The 24,846-nt window shown below is 45.4% G+C and overlaps 1 protein-coding gene across 11 annotated transcripts in view; it reads right to left on the bottom strand.

The window, feature by feature from the left end:
* DEPDC5 (DEP domain containing 5, GATOR1 subcomplex subunit) overlaps window positions 1–24,846 on the bottom strand; it is a 1,004,325-nt gene that overhangs the window by 816,517 nt on the left and 162,962 nt on the right. For all 11 annotated transcript variants that reach the window (XR_011276224.1, XM_069619835.1, XM_069619836.1 and 8 more), the window contains 4 exons: window positions 8,623–8,669; window positions 5,297–5,382; window positions 3,479–3,562; window positions 1,757–1,806 (listed from right to left, as the gene is read on the bottom strand). Coding sequence is in view for 10 of the 11 variants with exons in the window: in XM_069619835.1 (XP_069475936.1) it covers window positions 1,757–1,806; window positions 3,479–3,562; window positions 5,297–5,382; window positions 8,623–8,669 (267 nt within the window). In the remaining variant the exon portion in view is untranslated. The remainder of the gene's footprint in view (window positions 1–1,756; window positions 1,807–3,478; window positions 3,563–5,296; window positions 5,383–8,622; window positions 8,670–24,846) is intronic.

Raw genomic sequence — 24,846 nt, 5'->3', positions numbered from 1 at the left:
TCGTTCTGCTCGGTTCCCCGGTCTTCTCATTCAGTCACAAAGTTTCTACAAAGACAAGACTGGCAAGCAATTTGTCCATACAAAGCATAAGCACACAGAGATCCGCACAGAACGATTTCGGCACAGGGGTCAGGAATTGGGGCCCTCTGCTGGCACTATACACCTCTGGGATAGGACTGGCTCAAGAACCCTCCCCTCTCCTCCAAGACCCTGTAGAAAGGGGTTCTTACTGTCTCTTTACAAGACCAGGCTACTGGACTATTCTCATTTGTTTGCACTAAAGAAACCGACTATTTCAGATACCTGTTCATAATTATTTATGTATGAATTAACTATTCAGCTTTTTACATACATAAGCACTGCTTTCCACACAGTTTATATGCTAAATGCCATTAGTCTACTGTGGCTCTGAGTTATAAAAAACAAATGACTCTGCACAGTAAAGTATTTGTACGGCAATCTCTTCAAATGGTCTATCCTGGTACAAAAAACGATTTGGAGGATTATACCTTCCAGTTTAAAGCACCCACAATGATAGTACATTCACTAGGCACTTTTTTCAGTAATATTTGCACAAGCCTCTAGGGACTGGTAGGGGGACGAGGCCCCAGTCGCAGCGGCAGAAGGATAGTTAAAAGTCAGCGATATAAATAAAATATCATATCACATCATAGTTAGCACGGGTGGGGGGGGGGGAGGAGAAAAGGAAAGTTTTGAGAAGCAAGCTTCCGGAACTTAATAAGATCCAGTGCAAGTCTGAGGCAGGCGGGGAGGCTGTTCCAGAGGGAGGAACCAGCAGAGGAAAGGGATCTAATTCCCACTCTGCTTGGAGAAACGTCTGACCTGCAGAGAGTTGGCGCCAGAGGACCAAAGGACTCTGGTCGGGAGGTATTTATGGAGGGAAAGCTGCAAGCAGAGAGGTCCCAGGCCCCAGACAGCCTTGTGGACAAGCCAAAACTAAAGAACAATTGGCACCATTCTTCCCCTGAAACCAATGTAGGGTGATAAGATCACGTTAGGGCGCGCATGAGGGCAAGCGCAGTTGGGTCATCGAGCCTTATGCCCATCCCAGGGTTATACAATCAAAGTGACTTAAAAAGGGTTTCAATGGCAGGGGGACTTCGGTAGGTTGACCACCAAAAATATGGCAATTATCCAAAATAAAAATAAGGGAACAATCAAACCATTAAAAGGAACCCTACAAAGTGAGGCCAGAATTCCCAAAATGGAAACTAGATTATTGCCATAGAAATTGCGAGTATGGTCTGTAAGCTTACTTAAAAAACAAATGTGTTGCTCAAGGACTGAGTAGGCTGGTTGAGCTCATCGCTTAGGTATTTAGCCCTTAGTATAGAAAACATGAAATTACCTCAACATTCATATGACTCGCACTAGGCCCTCGCTTCAGTTTGGGAACTTGGAGGTCAGTGCTTAGGTTAACCCAGAGGTTCACCACCTGTTTGATGCATTACATTACATGCACTCCCACATCTTGTACGGTGTAAAGAACTTGACCCCACAAATGCATAACTGCTCTTTCCACCACGAACCACAGTCACGTTCACCCCGGGCGGGGGAACAATACGCCACTATCCAGACAAGCCTTGTTGCTGTTACACAAATATGGTAGTGATGGGCACAGTATAAAAGCTTTTTAACATAACATAAGCTACACTTGCCCACAATGCATTTAAGCCATCAGTTAGTTGACCATAGTTTCAGTGGTTGTATGAATAAATGATCAAAACTCACTTACCTTATGCCTGCAAACTCTACCTTCTGAGTGATGTATGCGCATGTACTAACCTAAGAAAATAAAAGGAACAATAAATGCATGACATTATCATCCTAATCCAGCTCCATACCACTGAGCATAACATTTTGTGAATGTATCGTCTCCTCACCTTGTGTCAAGACATGGGAAAAATCAGGTCAGGATGGGTTCTTGCGTCAAAAACCCATCCTGACCCGATGCAACCATCCCATACCATGCTTTCTTGTCTTTTCTATACTATGGAAATGTACCCTCAACACATGCTTCTCCTGCCCTTTCACCTAAGAAACTCTCCCCTCATCTGCCATGGGACTAATTCATACTAATGCTGGACTTCTCTCTGAAAATGTCCCATACTAAGGCTGGGTCTCTTCCTATTAAGGTAGGACTTCCTCTTCCTTTGCAAAACCATATTGCTTCATGTTAAGGCTCCACTCCCTCATCCCTGCAAGAAGACTTTGAACCAAGGCTGGATCCCTCCACCCCTGACAACTGCTTTAAGGTTTGACTCCCTCTTTCCATCGGAGATCGTTTTACGTAAGACAGGACTTTCCCCTCACCTGTGTGTCTTTCCCACACTAAGGCCAGTTTCCCACATCCCCAGCAAGAAGATTTCAAACTAAATTTGGAGGTCCTCTTTCTCTGTAGGAATGTTTCATGCTAAGGCTGCACTTACTCCTCCCCTCAAGGAAGGGTCAGGCTAAGATGACCTTCCTTCTCCCATGTAGGATTGCTTCACATGAAGGACTGGCGGTCCCGTGTGAGACTGCCGTATAGTAAGCCTAGACTTCCCCCTCCCTTGTAAATCGGTCTCGTACTAAGGCTGCATTTCCTCCTACCCAGTAAGAAGGCTTCATACTTACAGTAGCTGGACTTGTTCGTTTTTTTGTACATCAGCTTCACATTAAGGCTTTGCTCTTGCCTCCTATAAAAGACCTATAAACCTGTATTTCCGCTTCTGTGGGACTATGTCAAACTAAGCAGGACTTTTGATTCCCATTTGGGACCGCTAAACATGAAGGCTCGACTATCCCCATGGAAGACTTGTGTACACTAAAGCTGGGCCTCTTCCTCCTCAGAAAATCTGTCTCATAGGGGTGGACGTCCTCCTCACCTATGGGAATGCTTCATAATAAGAAGGGCTTCCTCCTCCCCTGTCTTAAGATTCATACTAAGCTACCAGCTTTCTGTGGTGATGCTTCACCCTAAAGCTGGACTCCCTCCTCATGCTTTACACCAGGGCTTGATTCCCTCCTCCTCTCTGTGTATGCTTCTTCAAACTAAGAAAGGGCTTTCTCCACCTGTATTGGCTGCTTTATAATAAAATAGACTCCCACCTCCCCTGTAAGGATGCTTTACGCAAAGCTAAATTTCCTCAATCTCTGTGGGGGGTTCTAATACCATGTGGAGCAACATTTCTCTTCTCAGTGAAACTTAATTGCTCGATTATCATATAAGGTGGCTTATGTTTCCTAAAGGGAAGGTTTCCTCCTTTTGCTCTGTAGGGATCCCATATATATATTACCAGTGTGATCGCTTCCATTGAGTACTACATAGCAGTATCAACCCACAGCAGCCAGTGGGACAGCACTGCCCCCTAATAGCAAACCGTCTGATCCCTGCACCATGATCAGATCCCTCCTTATTTGACCCGTGTAAACCTCCAGTTCAACTCCACATATATAGGTCAGGAAAGAGCCTCACCAAGCTTCTCTTTAGCCGCCACATATCTCCACGTCCAATGTACTGGTCCTTAAAAGTTAGCTCCACAAGGTCAAGGGTCACATCCTAAAAAATTAAACAAAGATGCACAGGTGTCACATTCTGATGTCACCCATGGTCTATCTACGTTACAATACACAGGGACCCAAGAAGCCAGCCTTTAAAACATAGCACCCTTGCACAGAGCAGACATGAATGAATTTGTACATTAATTAAAAATGTAAATGCATACATATTTATCTGAATTATTGCTCCCACACTCGCCATATTTACTTTTGTTTTTCCCACTTTGTTCTTACCATCTTGAGTTTCATTTCTCCCCTCCCCTGCCATAGTGCTCCCCCGCCATACTCCTCCATGCTCCTCACCCAGGTATACCAGGTGGCTATCGAGAGCAGACTAGATTCTTAAATAAACAGCATCAACAGTCTGAAGGAAGTGCCAAGGAAATAAGCACTCATTTGGGACTCTAGAATCCTTTCTAAAATAAGTATGCACATTTGTAAAGAACAGGGTGTATGTTTAAAGAAACAATGCATTCCTGCACATTATTAGAATCTTTTTTTTTCCTGCTCACATGGGGTCTCTGGAAAGGCAGTCGTGACTGAGATTTTAGATGACTGATCACAAAGACAGACCATTCAACGTGGCAAAAGGCAAGGGTACGACCATCTTTATGGGCAACTAAATATCTCTTTTCACAGTCCCTGCATCACAAGCACAAGAGAAGGAAAACTCTTCATGCCATCATCAAGATGTCCCTTGGCAGACCAAATAAGGTATAACTGTTTTGACGGGCGAAACCTAGGGTTACTTGGAATGGTGAGAAATCCCTGTTTAGGGAAACAGTAGGAGAAGAAAGACTGTCAATCCATAGCCAAAAGGGCATCTTGCCAACAGGGCACTTAAAAGAAGATTCTCATTTGTCTGCAGTGTAATTATGACCATTAGGGCTGATCTATCAATCCAGTGCCCCAAAACCTTTTGAGTGGCTAGAGAATATTTATTATAGGTACAGTGTGCTATGCCAGGAAGTTGGGTACTAATATGGGACAACATTTTGATAAGATTAGATTTATGCCAGTTGAAACACTAATACAACAGTCAAATGTCCTTCCATCTTAGATCAACTGTCAGGGAATGAATAGCTTCTTTATTCAAAACTGTGATCAGCCCCACACTACTTTGTTCTGGGGAGACCAGGAAGAATGAAAGCATGTATAAAAGATGAAGAATTAACAGAAACAAATTCTTTGTTACCACTGTATACATTCCTAGAGAGGCCAAATCTAGAGTAATTTGTTCCGTTCTGGAGGAGTCATCTACAACATTATCCCCAATCTTTGAGACCTAATTTAGAACAGAGTGTCCATCTGTGGAAATCCCATTAGGAGTAGTGTGCTCATGTCTGGAGGACCCCTAATAGAGTGTCAACTCCAATCAGTTGTGACGAGTAGAGATATTTATTTGCACAACTTCCTCATGAGCGAGGCGGTCACGTTTATTGCTTTTCGGGTACAGTTTATTTATAATCTAATACCCTGATGGGTGATGTACTTTTAGTTTGTCTAATAAAAGCATTTGGAAGAAAAGAAGCTGCACCACACACTTACAGAACCTATATGAACTACTTGGCGATTGAGTGGCCGAAACAGAACAGCAGTCCTCATTTCAAATTCCTGGCTATATGATTAGAGACACAAAAGATAGGCGGGGCATGATGTCCAATCAGTTCTGTACCTATAAGCTGATGAAAAAAGTGTAATAAGGGCCAGGAGTTAAAGCCATTTTAGGACTCACCTTTGGGTCAACAACATTAACATGGACATCCTGATAGGGTCTGAGGCGGAACACCTGTGCCACTGTCTGGTCCACGCTGATCGTCTCTGAAACGGGAGAGGGAAATCTAACAATCAAAGAGCTGGGAACAGAGAGCTGTTTATTCCATTCCTCTCCATTTATGGAAATTTACCTCTGTGGATTATACACCATAAAGGTTATACACCATAAAGGTTCTATGTGATATGTCCACATATTAAAGGGTGAACACAAAAATTGATGATTTTTCTCCGCTTATTTGTCCGACCTTCAATATGCAGAAATATATTGCACTTTAGTGACCCCAAACCCCTCAGCCCCCCAACAAATCCAATCAGCCCGCTGATACCGCTCCTGCGCTGACCAATTTCATAAACATCGAGGGGGAGGAGGGGTTCACCTCCCTGAACCCCCTTTTTCTCCACCACCTTCTCCCTTATCCCCCACAAACCCTCCCTCCTCTACCCACCCTCACCATGGACACACTAACACAGCCACACAAACAGGCATTCAGTCACACACTCCGCACCCCCCCATCCTAAATATTGCTCACACAAACGCACAAAAACACACATCAACACTTACCTAGGCCCCAGCGACTTTCCTCTTCCGGCTGCATTGTGCCTGTCAGCTCCTGTGCGCGCTTGTATGCATGGCAGTGGCTGACAGTTCGATTTAGAAAGACTGCTCAGAGCGGTCTTTCCAAATAGGTAATTTCAGAAATCACTTTTTAATAAGTGATTTCACTTTGTACCAACATTCCAGATTCCGAACTACTGAACCGCCCATTTCTGCAGATTGCAAGCTAAACCATGGGCCTACCATGCACCTAGGGGCTGTAACTGTAACCCTACAGCCCCTTGTTCTCCTTGCACTACCCAGAGCCGCACTGCCCTGGCTGCCCTGTTTTCCCCTCACCTCTCCCTTGCACTCCCCCCTCCCTTTCCCCTTGCAATTCTCGTTCTCGCACTTGCACGATCTGAATGACACAAGGCCTAGTAGGATTGTTTGTCTTGTACACTCCCAGCCTTCCCTCCCTTGTCTTGTTGCGCCTAGACACATTTGTGTGCAGGCGCGTTATAAATGACTTATCATATAATATCATAAAGGTTTAGCCCCAGATCCCTCAACTTCTAATCATGCATGGTGCACCCAACTAAATATATTTCAAACCATGGAATCATCCTACATACTGAGATCCCACAGCATGAAATCAACCAAACTACACTGATTTCACAAGAGTAAATTACCCACAGTACATAGATTCATGGCCATGCAACTTCCAAACTTTCCCAAATTACAAAGTGCAGTGTTACAAGAGCAATCCATTGAATCTCCATAAATTCTCTAATCAAGCACTACAACATTTGCTGGAATTTAGAGAGGGTTATCAATGCTCTACTATGAACTTTGGATTACACAGGAGCCGCAGCCAAGAATTTACCGAAGGTGCCAAATAACCATAAAACCTTTTGAGGTTCTCCTCCACATCAGCATGTACTTTTCTTCCACATGTATTGTTTACTGCTACCTACAGACAACACACCAACAGCTTTCACAGCGTGCATATTTTCTAAACAGGGATCTGCTTAGGATTAATATATCACCCAAATGAAATCTCTCTGTTCTCATATTCCACAACACATTATTAAACAATCTCACAGCACGCACAAAATAATAAATCACATATCTCAAATCCCACCTTCACCAGAATGTAAACAAATTATTTGACACCACAACAGAAAGAATTCTCTAGTGAATTGTCTCTGCTCTGCCTAATGGCAAACTTGAACTTGCAATTAGACAGAGCAGAAAAATAACTACAGTGAATCTCTGAGGCTCACACATCAAACTGCATAGAGTCACTCAAGTGTATCAGGTCTCAAAAAGTATAAAGCAATATATGGGAAGAGGAAACATTAAAGTATACTTATCCAGTTAAAGAAGCATGACAAATCTGAACAACACGCATTGGGTTGGTGGAGGGGGCAAGGCGAGGGTCATATTGCAATACAGTAAGTGATGTAGGAGCAAGAAAGAAGGTTTATGAACAAGAGGTTAGCTGGCTGCAGAAATGTGCCTGTTATGGATTCAAAGAAAGAGGGCTTGCTGCAGATAAAGCTGTATCTTGCGTTTTCATTAAGAAGACATGGTTCTATTATTTGCTATGAAGGGGACTTTCATCAGGAATTTGTGGCATCATTGACACAAGCACCAATAAGAAGTGCTTTGTGGTGGAAACAGAACAGCTTGAACCGAAATCTGCTGCAGATGGAGCCAGGGAAAGGCTTTTAACACAAGACATTATTTGGTCTTATTTATGGCACAGATGAGGGAGCAGGATCTGTTTTTTGAGGTCTTTCATTCAGAAGTCTTGCTATGTGTCATAAAGAAAGGGATTTTTCAAGAGTCTAATCTGAAGACATCCGGCACTACCGCATGCATGTCAAAATTCTCATATTTTGTGTCATGCAATGTCTCCAGTTTCTCAGGTTCCATCCAATTCAATAATTTGCAGATCCATTCCATAGAGTCCATTCCATAGAACTGCTAATCCACATTTTATGCAATCTGCTGGATGACTCCTATTCCACTACATCCATGCAATCTCATGGGATCTCACATGCCATTCAGGTATTTGAAAGATGATGTTTCAAAACATCTACCACAGTGCTCTGACACCAAGATGAGTATCTGAAAATTGAGACCCATATTGTATAGTAGTGGTACCAAATTGATTCGATTAAATTTGTATCTGCAAAACCCAAATTGGGTACCATGCAGAGGTCACTCCATCTGGCGCAGGTAAACCAAAAGAGCGACTGGATTTACAGGGGATAATATTTAAGGAGATGAAATTACGCAGGTGAAGTTGGGAGAAGAGAAAGGTTTTAAGGTGTGTCCTGAAAATTAGCCATGAGGTCATAGACCAAAGCCTCTTATAAACCAATTCTCAAATTTACTAGGCTGTAGGCTGCCTACCCAGTTACAGGCCAGCACAAGAGAATTCAAAGCTCGCATTTATATGTAATAGCATGAGAGCAATCAACCTAAGGCAGACAGACCATAGAAAGGGGGAGGACCAGATGGATGAAAGGAGGACGACGTCAATGAAAATGTAATTGAGCGTGATGGAAAAGGTGGATGGATGGATGTAAGAGTAAATCGAGGTTAAAGATACAAAGAACATGAAGAAGGGAAGTGCTGCAAAGGAAGAATGCGAGAGCAGGAGTGAAGGATGGTAAAGCTAGAAGGAGATGAGTGAACTGGCATGAAGGGAAAGGACAGCAGGGGGATGAGATGCTTACCTTTCTGCAGATCCTCCTTCAATGACTTGACTTGCAGGAGCAAAGGGCTGTAAAACAAGAAAGAAGCAAACTGAGTGGATGATGGACAGACACAGAGTGCTAAGAGAGGACAAGTGATGTACAACTGGTTCACTTCCTGATGTCTGTTAAACTTTGATAGGCCTTCCTACTTATCTTAGAAATCGTAATGAGCTGGGTTACTTAAAGTTCTGCAAGAGCAGGGAGTTCCTTTCAGCACATTTCACTTTGTAACGTTTGTATTTCTAAGATATGCAGCATCAGGGGCTCCTTCTTTTCTTCGATAGGAGCTCAACTCACACTAGAATAACCTATCTTTGGTAAAGGGGCCCAATCTTATGTCTACATCAAGTTTTGTATTTTTTAATATGATATGCATTACTTACCGTAAAAGCATTTCTGATGGTTGTATTTGCTTAGATTCACATGCTCCCACCCTTCCTCCCCGCTCGGATGGAAGGAACATAGGCGTCTTACCACTTTCTCTTTTCTGTACTCACTCACCATGCAGTGAGAGAACGAGGGCTGGCGAGACAACCACAAGATCGTCCCACTGTCCGCTGGCCTGACACCACTGGCTGTTGAGCCACTCTTGCATTGGGTGCATGCGCAGGCGCGCGTGAAGAACCGAGTAGATACATGGCGCCATCATTCCTAGCAGTCGCATAGCTTTGCGTACCGTCACCTCTCGACTGGCTACATACGAGGGATTTGAAACATCATGTTTTGAACCCTCTCGTTGGAGGGGAAGATGAGGCCGTCCTTATGCGGCTGCGGGGAGGGCTGACGGTCGGCGGTGCTGCCGGAACTTACAGTGTACCCGTTGGCGCTGAAGTCTTCTTCAACCTGGCCGAAGATTTGACTTGGGGTTGTGTTTTAATGCCGTGTACATGTTCGTCTTTGTCGCCAGGGTGTGACTTCCCCAAAGCAGTGCCTAAGCCGTGCCTAGCGGGGCTGGGGACAGACGATGCGGAATGCGAGCGGTCCGTCGAAAGGTCAACCACCTCTGGTTCGGAGGTTTGATAGTCACTCTCGCCGTCGTTACATTCGGTGGCTGCGGCAATGGGAGAATACTCAGCCTTCGACATATCGTAGGCCGCCCACCGCTTGACTCTACGCTGCTTTAATGTCTTAGGACGGAGCAGCTTACAGACCGCGCATCCTTCCTCCTTGTGATCGAGGGGCAAGCACCAGTTACACCGTCTGTGCTTATCTTTCCAGGGAAATTTGCTCTTATAAATAGGGCAAAACCTAAATGGAGTCCTCTCCATAGCTGAGGATGGGTAGAGTGACGAAGACCAAAGGGGAAAGCGGAAGGAAAGGGAAAGGCATTCTCAGATTATAAGAAAAATTTCCACCACGACCCAACTCTCCCTACTGTGTAGGCCGGCGGAAGGCCCGGCCAAGTGGTCGGCAGCGCCGGCTGGATCACCGTCCGTCGAAGTTCTGAAGGTCTTTGGCAGAGATCTGGAACAGCCGTCGAAAGAAGGTACGGCTAGCGTGATCTGAATTATTTTAAATAACTATTCGACCAACCGTTGAGTGGGCAATAAGCAATGTCTTTGACGAGCTCTGCATAAAGCGACCAGTATGCTGGGTGGGAAAAAAAGAATCTGAGGGACCTCGACGCGTGAGGGATCTTGGGTACACTACATGTCACGTAGGGATAGTGTTACAGGCACGCCCATGTCGACATCCACTTTCGATTCTCGAAAGACAAGATGCAATACTCCGCGGTTACCACTAGATGTCGGATCATATGCACAGCATGTGATTCTAAGCAGATTAACAAACATCAGAAATCTGTTTACCTGCTTTACTGCAGCATGCATTTTTCTGCAATGCTAAGCAGAATTAGCAGTACATGCACCCAGGATATGTATGTCACACTCTTACTCTTACTCTCACCAACATTAGAGGGGTTAAAGAAAGCACAATACAAAAAAGAATGCACTCATAATTGTGAGAAACCAGAAGGTTTCTCACCTGCTAGTCCCAGTGGTCTCTCTCTCAAGTGGCCAGGACACGACATCGCCGTTGGTTCCAGACCCTGAGGCATACCAGTGCGGGAGGATCACCTGGGTGAGGGGTCTTCGGGGAGTGGGAGTAGGAGTAGGACACCTGATGCCAAGACACGGTATCTCCCTCTCAATAACACCTTTCCCCCATCCTACCAGATAGGATATTTAGAAACTCTACCACTCCCTTTCCCTTCACAAGGACAGCCTACTCTGGGAGAAAACAGACTCACACCTGAGCATTGTACCTGGCATGTCCCACTACTATGGTCAGGCAATTACTGGTAATCACTTCCAACTGACTTCCATTAAACGTCCCCACACGGATAAAAGGCACAGCATGAGAGCACACTCTGAGCGAGGCAAAGAGTGTGATAAAAGATGCGAGCAAAGCTTAATTGCTGATGATTGGTTGAAAATTAAAGGAGAAAAATACAATACAAGTGACAGAGTGGTCCAGCACCACAAGGGTGCTCAATCGAAGGTCTCTTTAAGGTATCCAGCCAAGAAGTGGCAGAAACGAAAGTAGAAGACTGCCAAGAACATTGTGTGAAATGAATCTAAGTGGCCATGCAGCGGTTTAAGCAAAAACCCATCGCACATTCGAAAGTGTTCGATTTTTGATATCAAGAAGAACACTTAGAAAGTGAGATTACATGGTCCGAGCCCGAACGAGGGAGATCCATGGTCCGAACCCGAACGAAGGAGACTAGTTTGGAAAATTGTGGTAAAAAGGGGTCAGAGCCCAAAGGAGGGAGACCCATGATGAACACTGGAAGGGAGAACTTGTGAATGTGAAAATCCTAATAAGAAGGGAACTTTGGTCTTTTTTTAGTACAACAGGCCCTCTACACTAAGACTTTTTATTGGGAAAGAGGCTTTGGCAGAAAGCCCCGATCCCTATGCTTTGAACTGTATCCTCATGGCAGAGAAGTCAGAGTGTGTGCGAAGCTCGAATGTGCTGACTTACCCTGTACTGAAAACATGGGGAAGGGACGCCATCTGCTCTATTAGCCTGTCATATTATTTCTTGAACACTTTTCTATTTGCATACACTATTGTCTCACACCAGTTTGTATTTAGAAGTAAGGATTGGCAGTAGGTTTATTAGAATAGGTCCTTTTATTTTAACAGAGACTCGACTAGGACTGCGTTTTATTATTTGATGGTCGTAGCTTGCTGCCATCCTTAGATTTAGGGTTAGATAGGCGTTCAACCAACCCACTGAAGTTCAATAAACACCCTTGAACTGTGATCACTCGTGTCTGTCTTCACTGTTTGATACCATGCCTTCCTTACATAACACAGTTTCCAACTTCAATTAGAGCACATATAAACATCAGAGCCCGACTGTGTCCATCATTTATCATTTTAATCATCTCTTACAATACTTGCAAAGTATAGCTCGCTCACCCAGCCTACAAATGCTGGAACTGGAGGTGAGGAAGGGAGGGAGGCAGGAGTAAGGAAACAAAGTTAATTATACCATCATCTATATCAACTGCAAATGTTCTGAATGGGTTCTGTGTCATTATTTTGATTTTGTAGGTCGCTTAATCAAAAGACCAATTTTCTTCGGTCGATTTTAGGCGACCTACAAAAATCAAAATAATGACATTGACCTCCACCACCCATTCCTCTGTGCCGGATCTGTGTGGTCACAGAGGGTCTTTCTAAATCATTTTCCCCCCGTCCTTTTAAAAAGGTCTCATGACCTAAGACCTCTGAATGACCTCACAACTATATCCACACAAACAGGTTACAGTAAAAATGTATGCAGAATGTCAGGTACCCTGGTTATTGTTATTGGTATAGGATACTAGACATATTAAGCAGAGCACCCATCACCCTCTTATTGGCTCCTACCTTTTCTATCCTATCAAGGGAAATGTAGGATGCAGCCCTGGATGAACATAGTAGTGCAGTTCCTCTTTGAGACACCCTCACGTTTTCAGTCACATGTGGTCCTCCACACATTTGTATTTTTTTTATACTCTGCTGCTTCAGTCTCTTGTGTGTGGTCTCCTTTTACAAATTATAGAATATTCAGATTTTCTGGTTGTTGGACACCACATGTTTTTTCTTGTATTATATCGCTGCACCATATCTCATCTCTCTAGATCCTCCTGGTGCCCTGGAGGGAAACCACAATATTTTGTGTGCTGTAACGATCCCAAGTGGAGACTCAAGCTGCATTCCAGCATCGAGGGATACATTAACTATGCAGAACAGGGAGGCTGTGAATCATCAGATTAATCGCTAGAAGTTTTTTTTTAATTTGTCAAATTTCCTGATAATGCCATTATACACTGCATGTTCTTAAAGGTTCCGGAGGACAGGTTGCACACCCACAATTTCTTTGCCCCTGCTATCTCCTGCTTTCATTTGCAAGTTATTTTTAATTGTTGTAACTTTTTTCTTAATACTGTGCATTGTCCTCTGCAAATCGTGGAATGCCTCCATTAAAGGGGATTCGCCCTGTGACCACTCAGGAATATCAGATGTTGACATGGCTTCCTTCTCTTCAACTCCTTTGGATGAGGACTTCAGGTAGAAACGTTCTCCCACTTAGCCCTGCGCCTGCTTTCCTTGGGAAGCATTCAGTTGCCGGAAGGATGCCCGCTAGCATAAATATAAGTAATTGTTTAGTGACGTTGGGGATACTGAAGCCCACGCAGATGTAACGTGTCACCTTCTCATTCCTCTTGAGCACACTAGCCACAATCATTCATCAGGGGCATTCAGGTGAACACATCTGCCCACCACCACCAATATGCTGTTTCCCATAACTTGCTCTTCTCTGTGTAACCGCCACCTTCTTCAACTGAATCAAGCCCTTCATTGCTAGCGCACACTGGTCTCAGAGAATGCACGGTTATCCTTCAACTCAATTTGGTTAGACAGCAACTGTGGCAACATTTCCAAAGTTAATGCCCATCTCTACTTCATGAGCGAAATCAGTGGTTCTATTTCGAAATTCCTTGGTCTCATTGAAAGGGGACATTGGGACTCAAAATGGCAGCATTGTGCTGTTTGAGCAGGGCTTCATCTCGTTTCTGTGGGTGTTACCCGAAATTACACATCCTGTGAATGCTACCAACATCCACAGGCTGTTGTGAGAATATCACGAATATCTAGCACCTGGAAGGTACACAACATATGGTATGTAAGCTGCTTATTTTCTTACGTATGCCAGGGTATTCAGGAGATTGGCTGAGCTGTGGGAAAGCATTCCGGAAGAGCCAGGGGCGAGTTTGTTGGTACAAACGTTGCCAGGTTATATGGGGCCCTACAAACTGTTCGATCGAAGGAAGAATTGGTTGTAAATTGGTTGTAAAAGACAAGATGTGGGCTATGCTACCACAGAAAAACAATGGTCCAACATATGGGAGCAAGTGAGGAAGACTTCTCGGAATGCACGGTTTCAGTAAATTCAGTTTAGTAACCTACATAGGGTTTCCATGACTCCATGGGCGTAGGGCATGGGGGGGACAGGGGGACACATCCTCCCCCCCCACAATTGTAAGTGGGGGGGATGTAATGTAATTTATCCCCCCCAGAATATATTTATTTATTTATTTATTTTTATTTATTTTTTTAACAGAGTTTTGGGTGGTGGTGGGTGCGGGTGGGGCCACTAGCCACCAGGGATTTTTGCAAGGGGGTGGCCCTCTCACCCCACCCTAAGTGGATGGTGGCACCTTATGTAGCCCCCCCAGATTTCTGCCCCTAGGAAGGGGTACATGAGGTGCCCCCCATCCATTTGGGGTGGGGGGCACTGCAAATATTGGCAGAGCCACCCTTCCCAAGCCTGGGGAAGTATGGTTTGACCCCCCCTGGGGGCAGATGGCCACACACAGGAAGCGGTACATGAGATGCCCCCCATCCATTTGGGGTGGGGGAGAGGCCATTGTAAATAATGGCAGAAAGAACCCCCCAAGATTGGGGCAGTACGTTTTGCCCCCCCCCTACCCCCCACCCAGGGGCAGATGGCCACACACATGTGCCCATTTGCCCCTAGAGAAGGGGAAAAACAAAAAAAAACAAAAAACATATTATAACTTGTTTTGGGTGGCGGGGGAGCCTGGTGGGGCCCACTAGACCACCAGGATAATTTTGTCTTTGAAAGGGGGCCCTCTCCCCCCAACCTAAATGGATGGGGGGCACCTTATGTAGCCCTCCCTGGGGGCAGATTTCTGCCCTTAGGAAGTGGTACATGAGATGCCCCCCATCCATTTGGGGTGGGGGGGAGGCCACTGCAAATATTGGCAGAGCCCCCCCCCAAGCCTGGGGCAGTACGTTTTGCCCCACCTGGGGGCAGATGGCCACACACATGTGCCCATCTGCCCCTAGGGAAGGAGCAAAACAAAAAATATATTAGAACTTGTTTTGGGTGGGGGTGGGGGAACCAGGGGGACCCACTAGACCACCAGGATTGTTTGTGTTTGAAAGGGGAAGAGGCCCTCTCCCCCCACCCTGAGTGGATGGGGGCACCTTATGTAGCCCTCCCTGGGGGCAGATATCTGCCCCTAGGAAGGGGTACATGAGGTGCCCCCATCCATTTGGGGTGGAGGAGAGGCCACTGTAAATATTGGCAGATCCAGCCCCCAAGCCTGTGGCAGTACTTTTTGCTCCCCCCACCCCCCCCCAGGGCAGATGGCCACACACATGTGGGCAAAACTAAAATAAAACAAATTATAACTTGTTTTGGATGGGTGTGGGGGGCTACTGAACCACCATGGATGTTATTAGTGGAAAGGGGGTGGCCCTCTCCCCCCCCCCCGAATGGATGGGGGAAGCCGGTCAGGTAGCACAGCGAGTAGAGTGCTCGCTTTGACATCCGTGCAGAGCCTGCTGATGCAGGTTCGAATCCCGGCGGGGCCAAACTCAGCCTTTCATCCTTCCGAGGTCGATAAATGAGCACCACACACCGTGGGTAATAATAAGCAGCGCTCAGATACCTGAGGGTTCGTAGCGCTATATAAATGACAAATTATTATTAATTATCTCATGTAGCTTTCCCTGCGGGCAAATTGCTAGACTGCGATTATCAGTGGGTTAGCCTTTTCCCTTTGCGCCCAGGTACGTGCCTCCACACATATGAGGTACCGTTTTCGCCGGGACACCTGTGAGACCGCGGGAAGGTAGGACATCTGTTGTTGGCTGCGGGTTTCGGTGGGTGTGCAGAGGGAAATGTGTCTGAAATTTGGTGGGAAAAAAACACAATTTTCAGACATTTCACTCTGGACATCCACCGAAACACGCCGCCAACAACACATGTCCTAACATCCTGCGTTCCCACAGGTGTCCCAACGAAATCGGTACCTCGCATGTGTGGGTGCACCTACCTAGGCGCAAAGGGAAAAGGCTAACCCACTGGTAACCCCAAGCCTTTTGGCAGAGCAGATTTTGCTCATGTGGACAACATGCAGATTTGGGCCTATGGTGTCGAAGCCACCAAGGAAAACAGGGAACCTCATGCATTTCCGAAAAGAGGACACCCGTGGGAATCCACAGAGGTCTGACTTGCGTGAATTGCCCCAGAATGTATTACCCACAAACCCTGGCAAAGTCCGAAATGTTACGACCGCCTACATTTGGGGAAAAAAGGGGCCAAATTTGGCCGAGATATCTTATGTAACAAAAAAGTTACAAGGGATTGAATGGCGACATATCGAAATCACCAAAGAAGGCCTTGGCAGAAATACCCATGGCAGTTAAGGGGTTAAGACGGTAAAGCCCCAGAAGAGATATCATTTGTAAGGTAGCTCAGTGAGTTAATGCTCCAAATGCAGATTGTGAACAGGAATATGTAACACCTGTGTTCAGCACCTGGCTTAATATTCCGGTGGGATAATAAGCTGAGTGAATGAATTCAGCTTTTGATGCAACACAGCATTTTCCAGGTCAATTGGTTCAGAAAAAGTGGTGGAAAACACTATTACTGTCGCTTTTTCTAATTGGCTGGATTTTCGTGCATTTTCTGGGTGGAGTTCGGGAGCCGAGCGGACACACCAGGACCCCCTGTATTTCCCACTCCAACCGACAAATGTGGCCTTACTGTCAGCATGGATTCTCATGCTGGAAATAAGGAAAGGGATTCCTCTGGTATCTCCTTGGAAATTAAACCTGGTAAAATCGGGCAGAGTCCAGAGGAACCAATTGTCAATTCCGCCAGCAATCGCAAGGTATTTACACTCTTCCAGAGTGGAAAAGCAATGTGATTTCACCTGCCTTTTATGCTAAAATCTTCCATTTTGTGGCGGAAAAGTAAAAACTGCGCCAATGGAAGTGGTCGACTCCATGAAGTTTACTTTGCGCCTTGATGCTTGTGGGTTTGGCGTGATGCTACACATGTAATAAATAAATAAATACATTTTTTAACATGACACAAGATAAATGGCAATTCGTGATCAGAATGAGTGAGCATGGCATGTCGCTGGTAAGAGGGTGTCCTGTGCTTCTTGAGTGCGTTGGCAAATGCTCTTAATTGCCATCTCACATTAAACAGATGCTTAAACCCATCAGTGTGGATTGCGAAATAATAAGTCAACAGAGGTATTTCAAATGGACAATTTAGCTCTTTGGGTGACATTGTCAAAGTGGGAGAATGTTGCCAGAATGTGCCACTTTCTCTGAGGAGACAATTGTGCCCACCCTGAGGAAGAAGGTATGAAAAACCCACAAGGGCACTGTGCCCTGCTCTTTCTGTGTGTGTCTTCCCCACAGGGCAACAGATGCAGACTCAGACATGGGTAAGTCACAGGTGGCAGGCCTGTACACTAGTTGATGTGGCAAAGGATTCCAGACTTCACAGGCTGATAACATGAGTAGCATTGAGTTACATGCCACATGACAGGTATGTGTGATAAAGTTGCAAAGCAGAGCCGTTAGTGGGCTAAAGAAGGAAGCAATGTCTGCACACCCTCCAAGGATACGTACAACCAAAAGTAATAGACCCCTCCCCCCATCATGGCTGTACGGGCCAGGCTCCAAACCAGGGCAAGAATGCCCTCCAATCATCCAAGCCCTCGAGTAGGGTACCCTTCGTGCTCCAGGAACCCTGTTGAGCAACCTCTGTGCTTTCCAGGTGATACTAACATTATTTAAAGCCAGAATCTAAAAGGTAACCGCTTAATTGCAGCTCGAAATTAGCTCCTGGCGTGATCAAAATGTCTTAACCAAGACATCATCCCCTCCATTTATAAGCAATGTGTGTGTTCTCGCGTTTCTTCATCCACTGAATTTCTGTTAGCAACAAAGGCAAGAGTTGTGACTCTTGTGTAGGCATTACGAAGGCAGTTGCCAGCCTCTGGCATAATATTCCCATGTTCTTCAAATATTGGCTAGCTGTTGCCCTATTATGACCAGGTAGAACTATTATGGTAGTCACTGGCAAATGCCTTTCCCCGGTAGACAGTAAAGCAGAAAGAAGAGGCCAATTCAAGACACGGAACAAATAGAAGTTAAGACAGACTGCAGCTGCCATTGCTTTGTTAGGGAGAATATGTTGAGTGTTCAAGCAAGGAGGTATGTATTAAGCAAGCAAGCAGTGAGACAAGGGAGAGGCAAAGTAAGGCCAGAGGGGCTCTTTGAATAGTGTAACAGTCCAGCTCTGCATTCAGAATAACAAAGGCAAAGAAAGGCTAGGCTCTAAAGCCAGCATGAGATGGAATAAGAGGGACCAGACTCATCGTGAGAGGCTGGCCCGGCCCTCACAGGGGTGCTAGAGGTGCAGCCCACATAGCGGGCTGCCCCTCTGGCAACCCCCCTTGGTCCACATAAACCTTACCTACTGGGCATCCCCCGGGTCCGACGCATCTGGCTGCGGACCTGGGGAGTGCTTATAAGGGGGTGTGCTTGCGATCGCTCATCCTCCTTGTTTGCTGTACCCCCCATCCCCCAGAGGACAGTCAAAGCAGCAACATCACACACCTTGTCCCTCTACTCCAATAACAGGGCTTACTCAGAGGTACAAGCAAGATTTCCTCTTTCTTTGAAACCCCCATCCTTCCATTCCAAGAGACACACACATCTCCTTGCCCCACACAAAAAAGTAGCAACTTGCAGTTGGTAGAAAAGACTGCAACTCCTTTATTTGGCAGGAATCCACTTACAGGTGATCTGCCTCTTAACGAGCTGGCGTCCTAGCTGTGGCCCACTGGAAGTAATTGTTATTTCCTCTCTCGTACCATGTGCTCATAGTCAGATGACAAATCCAGAAATGCAACATATAAAGACATGTTCTTTGCTGCTGCATCCTTTAATTTTCTTCTGTTTTCTTATCTTCTTTTCTCTTGTTTTATACAGTGATGATATTTGTAATTTAATACGTACTGCTATTTTTATTTTAATTTTGGGAAAAGTCAAGTTCTTTGACTAAAACACAATAATTAAATTTAAAAAAGCAAAGTCCCCAAGGTGTCCCCTGTCCCCCCCCAGATTTTATGTGTCTCCTACGCCCCTGCATGACTCCACTCTAAACTACACAGGATAAATCCCTCGGTATCACATGAGTGTCCGCGCTGTAGAACGGGATCTGCACGTTTTCAGCACATGATTTGGGAGTGCCCAGTGATAATTGTATACTAGGCGGGGATGATGGATTGTATTAATGCCCTGTTGAGCAGTAGGCAGTAGTTACGCCCCCCCTCCACTGGCAGTGTGTTTGTTGGGCTGATTCCTGCGAAGAAGTTGCATAGAACCTGGCAAAAGATGGCTCGCTTACCGTTGGTCCTGGCGAAGCAGAGGATAGTGATAGAGTGATACGGAGGGCTTTGGGAGATGGTGTCATACTTTGGTGGGGCATAGAAGATGGTAATTTTGATGGGAATGATGGAGGAGTTGCAACTATTGGAGAAGGACGTGAAAGAGGGATATGCTTTGGTTACTGGATTGGTAGGGTGTGGAAAAGGTGATGGGGAATCAGTGGGCTCCTGGAGAAATGGTGTTGTATATTTCTGGAGGTAATGGAGCTCCATCTACGAGACTGTTCCTATTATTGTCACTATGTGTTATGACTGGACATGGTATGTTTTGTTTTTTTCTTCAAATTAATAAAACGTTTTTTTTTAAAAAAAATCAAATATAAAACTATAATTTTGGGGCAAAACAGGTAAAAGACATGCTTTGGGAATCAATGCAAAAAAGATGGATATAATGATGATCAGAAACCTGAATCCAGGAGCAGGGTTCAGCATGGATAGCCAACAAGAAGCTGAACCACACACACTGCATACAGATGTAGCGGACAGAGCCTTATGCATGGTGTCCTAGTGCAGCTTGCCTCACTGCTACTACTGCAGTGTTTTCTGTCCCCCTTTTGGACACCAGTGGCCCAGGCACCACTGAGGCCGGAGCACCCAGTGCCATCCACTGCTCAGTAATTTTGCTTGAGCACCAGGCACCAGTCTGTGGGAGGTGATGCTGCCAAACCCCCAGCTGTGCACTGGTGAAACAGCCATAAAGAGGAAGGGATTACTTTCCTGGACCCAAGGGCAGATTAGAAGAGTGCAGACAAGACGAATACAGTTATTTATTCTAGGCTTCTACACACACTGAAAAATGAAACTAACAAGTAATATTCTCACACATTACTTCCATGATATAAATAAATACATTTACCATAGGTTCATATATGCATTCAAATAACTTGTTCAGCAATTCAGCAAGCAGGCAAGTAAATTAAATGGAGTCAATGGTGAATTGAGAACACAAGTTAATTCCCTAACTTAAGCAGTCCAAATCCTAAGCAGAATGGGGCTTTATGCCCAAAATTCACAGGAGCCATAATGCTTCTCCCCTGAATGGAGTTTCTGAAGGTAAGTTCTAATTCAGTTGTGTGGGTGATGGATCAAATGCTCTTCAACAACTCTACTAAGTAAATGTTCTTTTGAATTTCAGAAATGACTACCCAGGTTCTACAACCAAAAGGCAGTGGAATGGAAGGTTATGCAACAAAGGGATTTTTTCCCAATATTATATTATGGAGAACAGAGGGGGGGCGATACATTGTTTACTTACCCCCTTTAATCCGATTTTCACTATTTTCACAGATGGCATCATGGATTGTCTGGGGGTTGGTTGGTGGAGGTTGTATTTCCCACCGTTGGATCCAATGAGAAGTGCCCATGAGTTATAGGTGTAAGGATTCTTCCTGTCGCGTACAACTGCAAGATGCAACCCATGGAGATAAAGAAATGCAAGAACCACTGATGAAGGCCGCTTCAGGACATTTCACAGGTGACGACAAGTGCCCTTCAAGTCACGGTCACAGAAGCTTCTCTTGATTCTGGAACGCTGAAATTTGGAGGGAAGGTGATTACCAAAGTTCCAGGTCAACCGTGGGATGATGACGGCTCTGGTGAGGGAGCCTACAAGAGAGCTGACCAGTCAACTGGCTGATCCAGGGACACTTCCGAAGGCTCGGGACAGCTGGATGCTCGAGAAGGTGTCGAGACTAGCTAGCCCCACTAGTTCAACGGCTGTAGCACCACTTAGGGTCTTCAGAGATCAGGTAGACCAACACTGCTTTACTGAGCCAGATGCAGGAAATGATGTCAGGCTGCTTCAGGAGTCGTCTTCGGATCTTCAGTCGGCAGTTCTTCTAAAAGGGATTCTTGGCTCCAATGCTGATCTGAAGAAATGGCTGCAGGAGTCCTCTTTTTATCCAAAATCTAGGGTGTAAGCAAGTCCAAGCCTACCAATGGTAAGGATTCAAACAGCCATTAGTTGTCCAATCAGGGACAACTACTTGTTTCACTCAGGAAGAAGGCCAAACAACAATATGGCGAAAGAACAAGCACAAATCTTGTGGCAAGGCCATTTTAGGGCACTAGCCATATTTAGTAGCCATATGTGGTAAACGCAAATGCGCACACTAAAAAAAATGCAAAAATGGTACAAATGTATCTGCTGCCACCAGCTTGTCTTTAGGCCCATATAAAAGGATCTAAAAATCCCAAGTGCTAAATGTTAGGGTAATACAAAAGTATCCCCACTGCACTACACTGCAAGATGCTGTGTGCAACATTAAGAAGTCACAGAATCCAAAAGGGAAACATAGTTTTCCAGTACTGATAGTCTGAAGGACGGATCAGTTTCCCCATTATAAATCAGCAAAGGTCAAGGGAAGTGAACCTGAATGCTTCAATTCCCTTCAAAACGTCAGAGCAGGTTCAAAAACAGAGCAAAAAGAAAGGGGTTTCATAGAAACTATGGGGGCAAAGTGGAAAGAAATAGACATTTTTCCTACCAGTGGTGTAGTGGAAGGAGGAGAGGGGAGACATAGCTAACTGGTAGAAGGAGTAGTAGGAAGGAGAGGTAGTTGTAGTAGTAAACAGTAAAATCAGTAGCGGCTGTGAAGAGTGACACTAGAGACAGAAGAGGTAGCAGAGTAGTTGGGGTAGTGGAAGGGGGTAGAAGCAGTATAATGGGAGCAGTGATAGTGAAAGGTAGAAGTGATGGTAGTAGTGGTGAGGTATTAGTGGCCAGAAGACTGATTGGAGGAAGGAGGGAGGAGAAGATAACAGAAGTGTGGTAGCAGAGTGGTAGTTGGCGGTGAGATGAAGAAGTGAAATAATACATAGCTCTCAACCTTTTTTGACACCAAGGCGGGAGAAAACTAGGGTGACCGGATTTTAAAAAAAGAAAACCCATAAAGGCCATAAACATATAAGTAGGACTGCTGTAAAAACAAATAAAATGGTAGTCCTACTTCTATGTTGCTGGCCTTTTGCGGGGGGGTAGGAAGGGGGTGTGCTCCCAAGCACAATCCTCTCATTGGAGGAGGGGATGGGGGAGGAAATGGGGGCGTGAAAAGTATGTCACTTGCTTTTCATGCCCCCATTCGTGCAGGAAGAGTCGCGCCGGGACCCGATTTCAGGATTTCAAAATCGGATCCCGGGAAAAATATGAACCATAGCTCCCACCCTTGCAAACCCCTTAGCCTGTGTGAGGTATGCACCCGAGTCTGTGGCTCCAAGGCGGGTGAAACAGATGAGCTGGCGGGTGTCTGGATGCTTTTGGCGGGTGACACCCGCCAAAAGCGGGTGAGTTGAGAGCTATGAGTAATATCAAAGGGTGGAGGTAGGAAGGTGGAGTGCAAAATCAGAGGGACAGAAGCGTAGTGGGAGGAGAACATTATAGGACCCAGTGTAGGTGTGGGTCAGGTAAGACTGGACTTGCCTGTAGAGCGAGTAATACCAGGGAAGAAGAAGGGACCATCCCAGACTCCCTCTAGAACACTTAGCAGGCTTAGGAGAGGAACAACTGGAATGCCCCTAGGGAGTCCAGGCAGAAAACAACTTACAGAAACCATCAGTAGCAATAGGAAGAACCAGCCCGAGAGGTGGCACCGATCCATAGTACTAACCGGGAGGTGGGGGAAAAGGCTGGGGAAGTCAAACCAGAAAGCGACGGCCCAAGCGCAGGTGAGTGAAGATCCTTTATTGGTAACCAGCCTGAGCCAGCAGTACTCAGCCTACAGAGCACCTCTTTACTACAGCTTCTAATGACTCCTCATGGAATCTCCCCTCTGAACAGAAGTAAACATGACATCAGAGAAAGAGTGGAATTCTACGAGGTAGAATTCCACTCAAGAGCAAAAGACACTTTACAACACAATCCCCTGAATGATATTTAGGATTAGTGATACAGAAGATTTGTTCTTCGTAAAGCTCAAGTTTCTACTTCAATACACTGTGGGTGTCACCGGGGGACATTTCCATCATAATGCCCTGCAGCAAAACAAAATAAATTGCACTGCAGATTGTAAACCAAACTGCACCTGGACAAAATGGATATACTGTACACGCTTGATGTACTAATATACTGGACCAACTGAATGATGTGGGGTAATCTAAAGACTTTTCTGACAGTCACATGGTAGAAAATACTTGAATCACTGAACATTCTTTTTAGTTTTGACTTCTTGCACTTGTACTTTACTTGCACTTATCACTTGAAGGTCATACATGGGGGTTGCAAACACAAGGACCTTGAACGCCACCTTTAAAAATGTGCATCAAAACAAAATATATCGTGGTGAGTTATTAGGTCTCTGTAGTCTGTGTGGGGCACTGGGGAGGAGGGCAATTGGCCTAGGATATCTTCAACTGGATATTTCCAACCTTGTGACCAAAGTACTGTGCTCTTTAAGGCTCTGTACTATGCGCAACTGGATGTCCAATAGGCCTTGCACCATGCTATAATAATCCCATCCCTGTGAATGAAGCACTTCACACTCGGTCCAAAGTACTTTAGGTCTCTGGACTCTCTGTGGAAGAAGGGTGGGAGGCCATTGGGTGTTGGAGTCCTTCAAATGATCTCTCTTTTGTCTACATAGGTGATTAGAGGCCACAGTCATTGGAGCCCTGTAATTGAATAATTCCATCCATGACAGACTCAAACAAACAACAGTCTAGTAATTAGAATGAGATCTACTGTGAAAAGCATTTCATTGATTATTTGCCCCGAGCATATTAAAGGTACAGAGAGAGAAATACCTTCAAATGTATAGATAAATATTTACAAAGATCCATCTTAAAATAACCTCACTAATAATGACCCTAACAGACAGTAATGTGCAAACTATCCATCTACAATGCAGGGATCGAAATGAAGCTTGGATAAGCAGGAGCTAAAAGCAGCTGCTGGGTTTGCGGCGAATCACTGTATGTCCTCACTTCTCCCCAGGGGGAAACCCTTTCCCATGAGGCCAGGGAGGTGAGGCAGCAACCTGGGAGTCCCTCTGGGGTGGTATAAGGCGGGAAGATAACATGGGGCGGCCCCCCCCACCTCCCAGGGAGAAGGATGACCATCCAGGGTATAGCCCTTATGAAAACATCAGACCCCCATACACTCTCTCCTTCTACTAACTTCTTTGTAGACAGTAGACCCATGTATTATTGTAAAGTAGACTACCTCAAGGTTCGGAAAGTTCAAGAACATAGAGTAATCCAAGTACCAGGACGAGGTGGGACACAGGAACAATGAAGAGCAATACCAAGAAGGAACAGCAGCGGTATAGATTTCCACAGAGGCGTGTTTCCTTTTATTCCATAAAAACTAATAAAGGACTGCTTATCGAGGAGACAACGCTAACCAGGCCAAGAGCCCGGGAAGCCTGAAGGAGACGCAGAGAAGGCAACAACGGAGGCAACAGCAGGCTGCTCCCGGAGTCAAGAGG

The sequence above is a fragment of the Ambystoma mexicanum genome, chromosome 10 (genome assembly GCF_040938575.1).
Source record: "Ambystoma mexicanum isolate Mex_15411 chromosome 10, UKY_AmexF1_1, whole genome shotgun sequence".
In the NCBI taxonomy this organism is placed as follows: Eukaryota; Metazoa; Chordata; class Amphibia; order Caudata; family Ambystomatidae; genus Ambystoma; species Ambystoma mexicanum.
The sequence above is the reverse complement of the archived record's forward strand: the minus strand, read 5'-3'. Positions and strand labels throughout refer to the sequence as shown.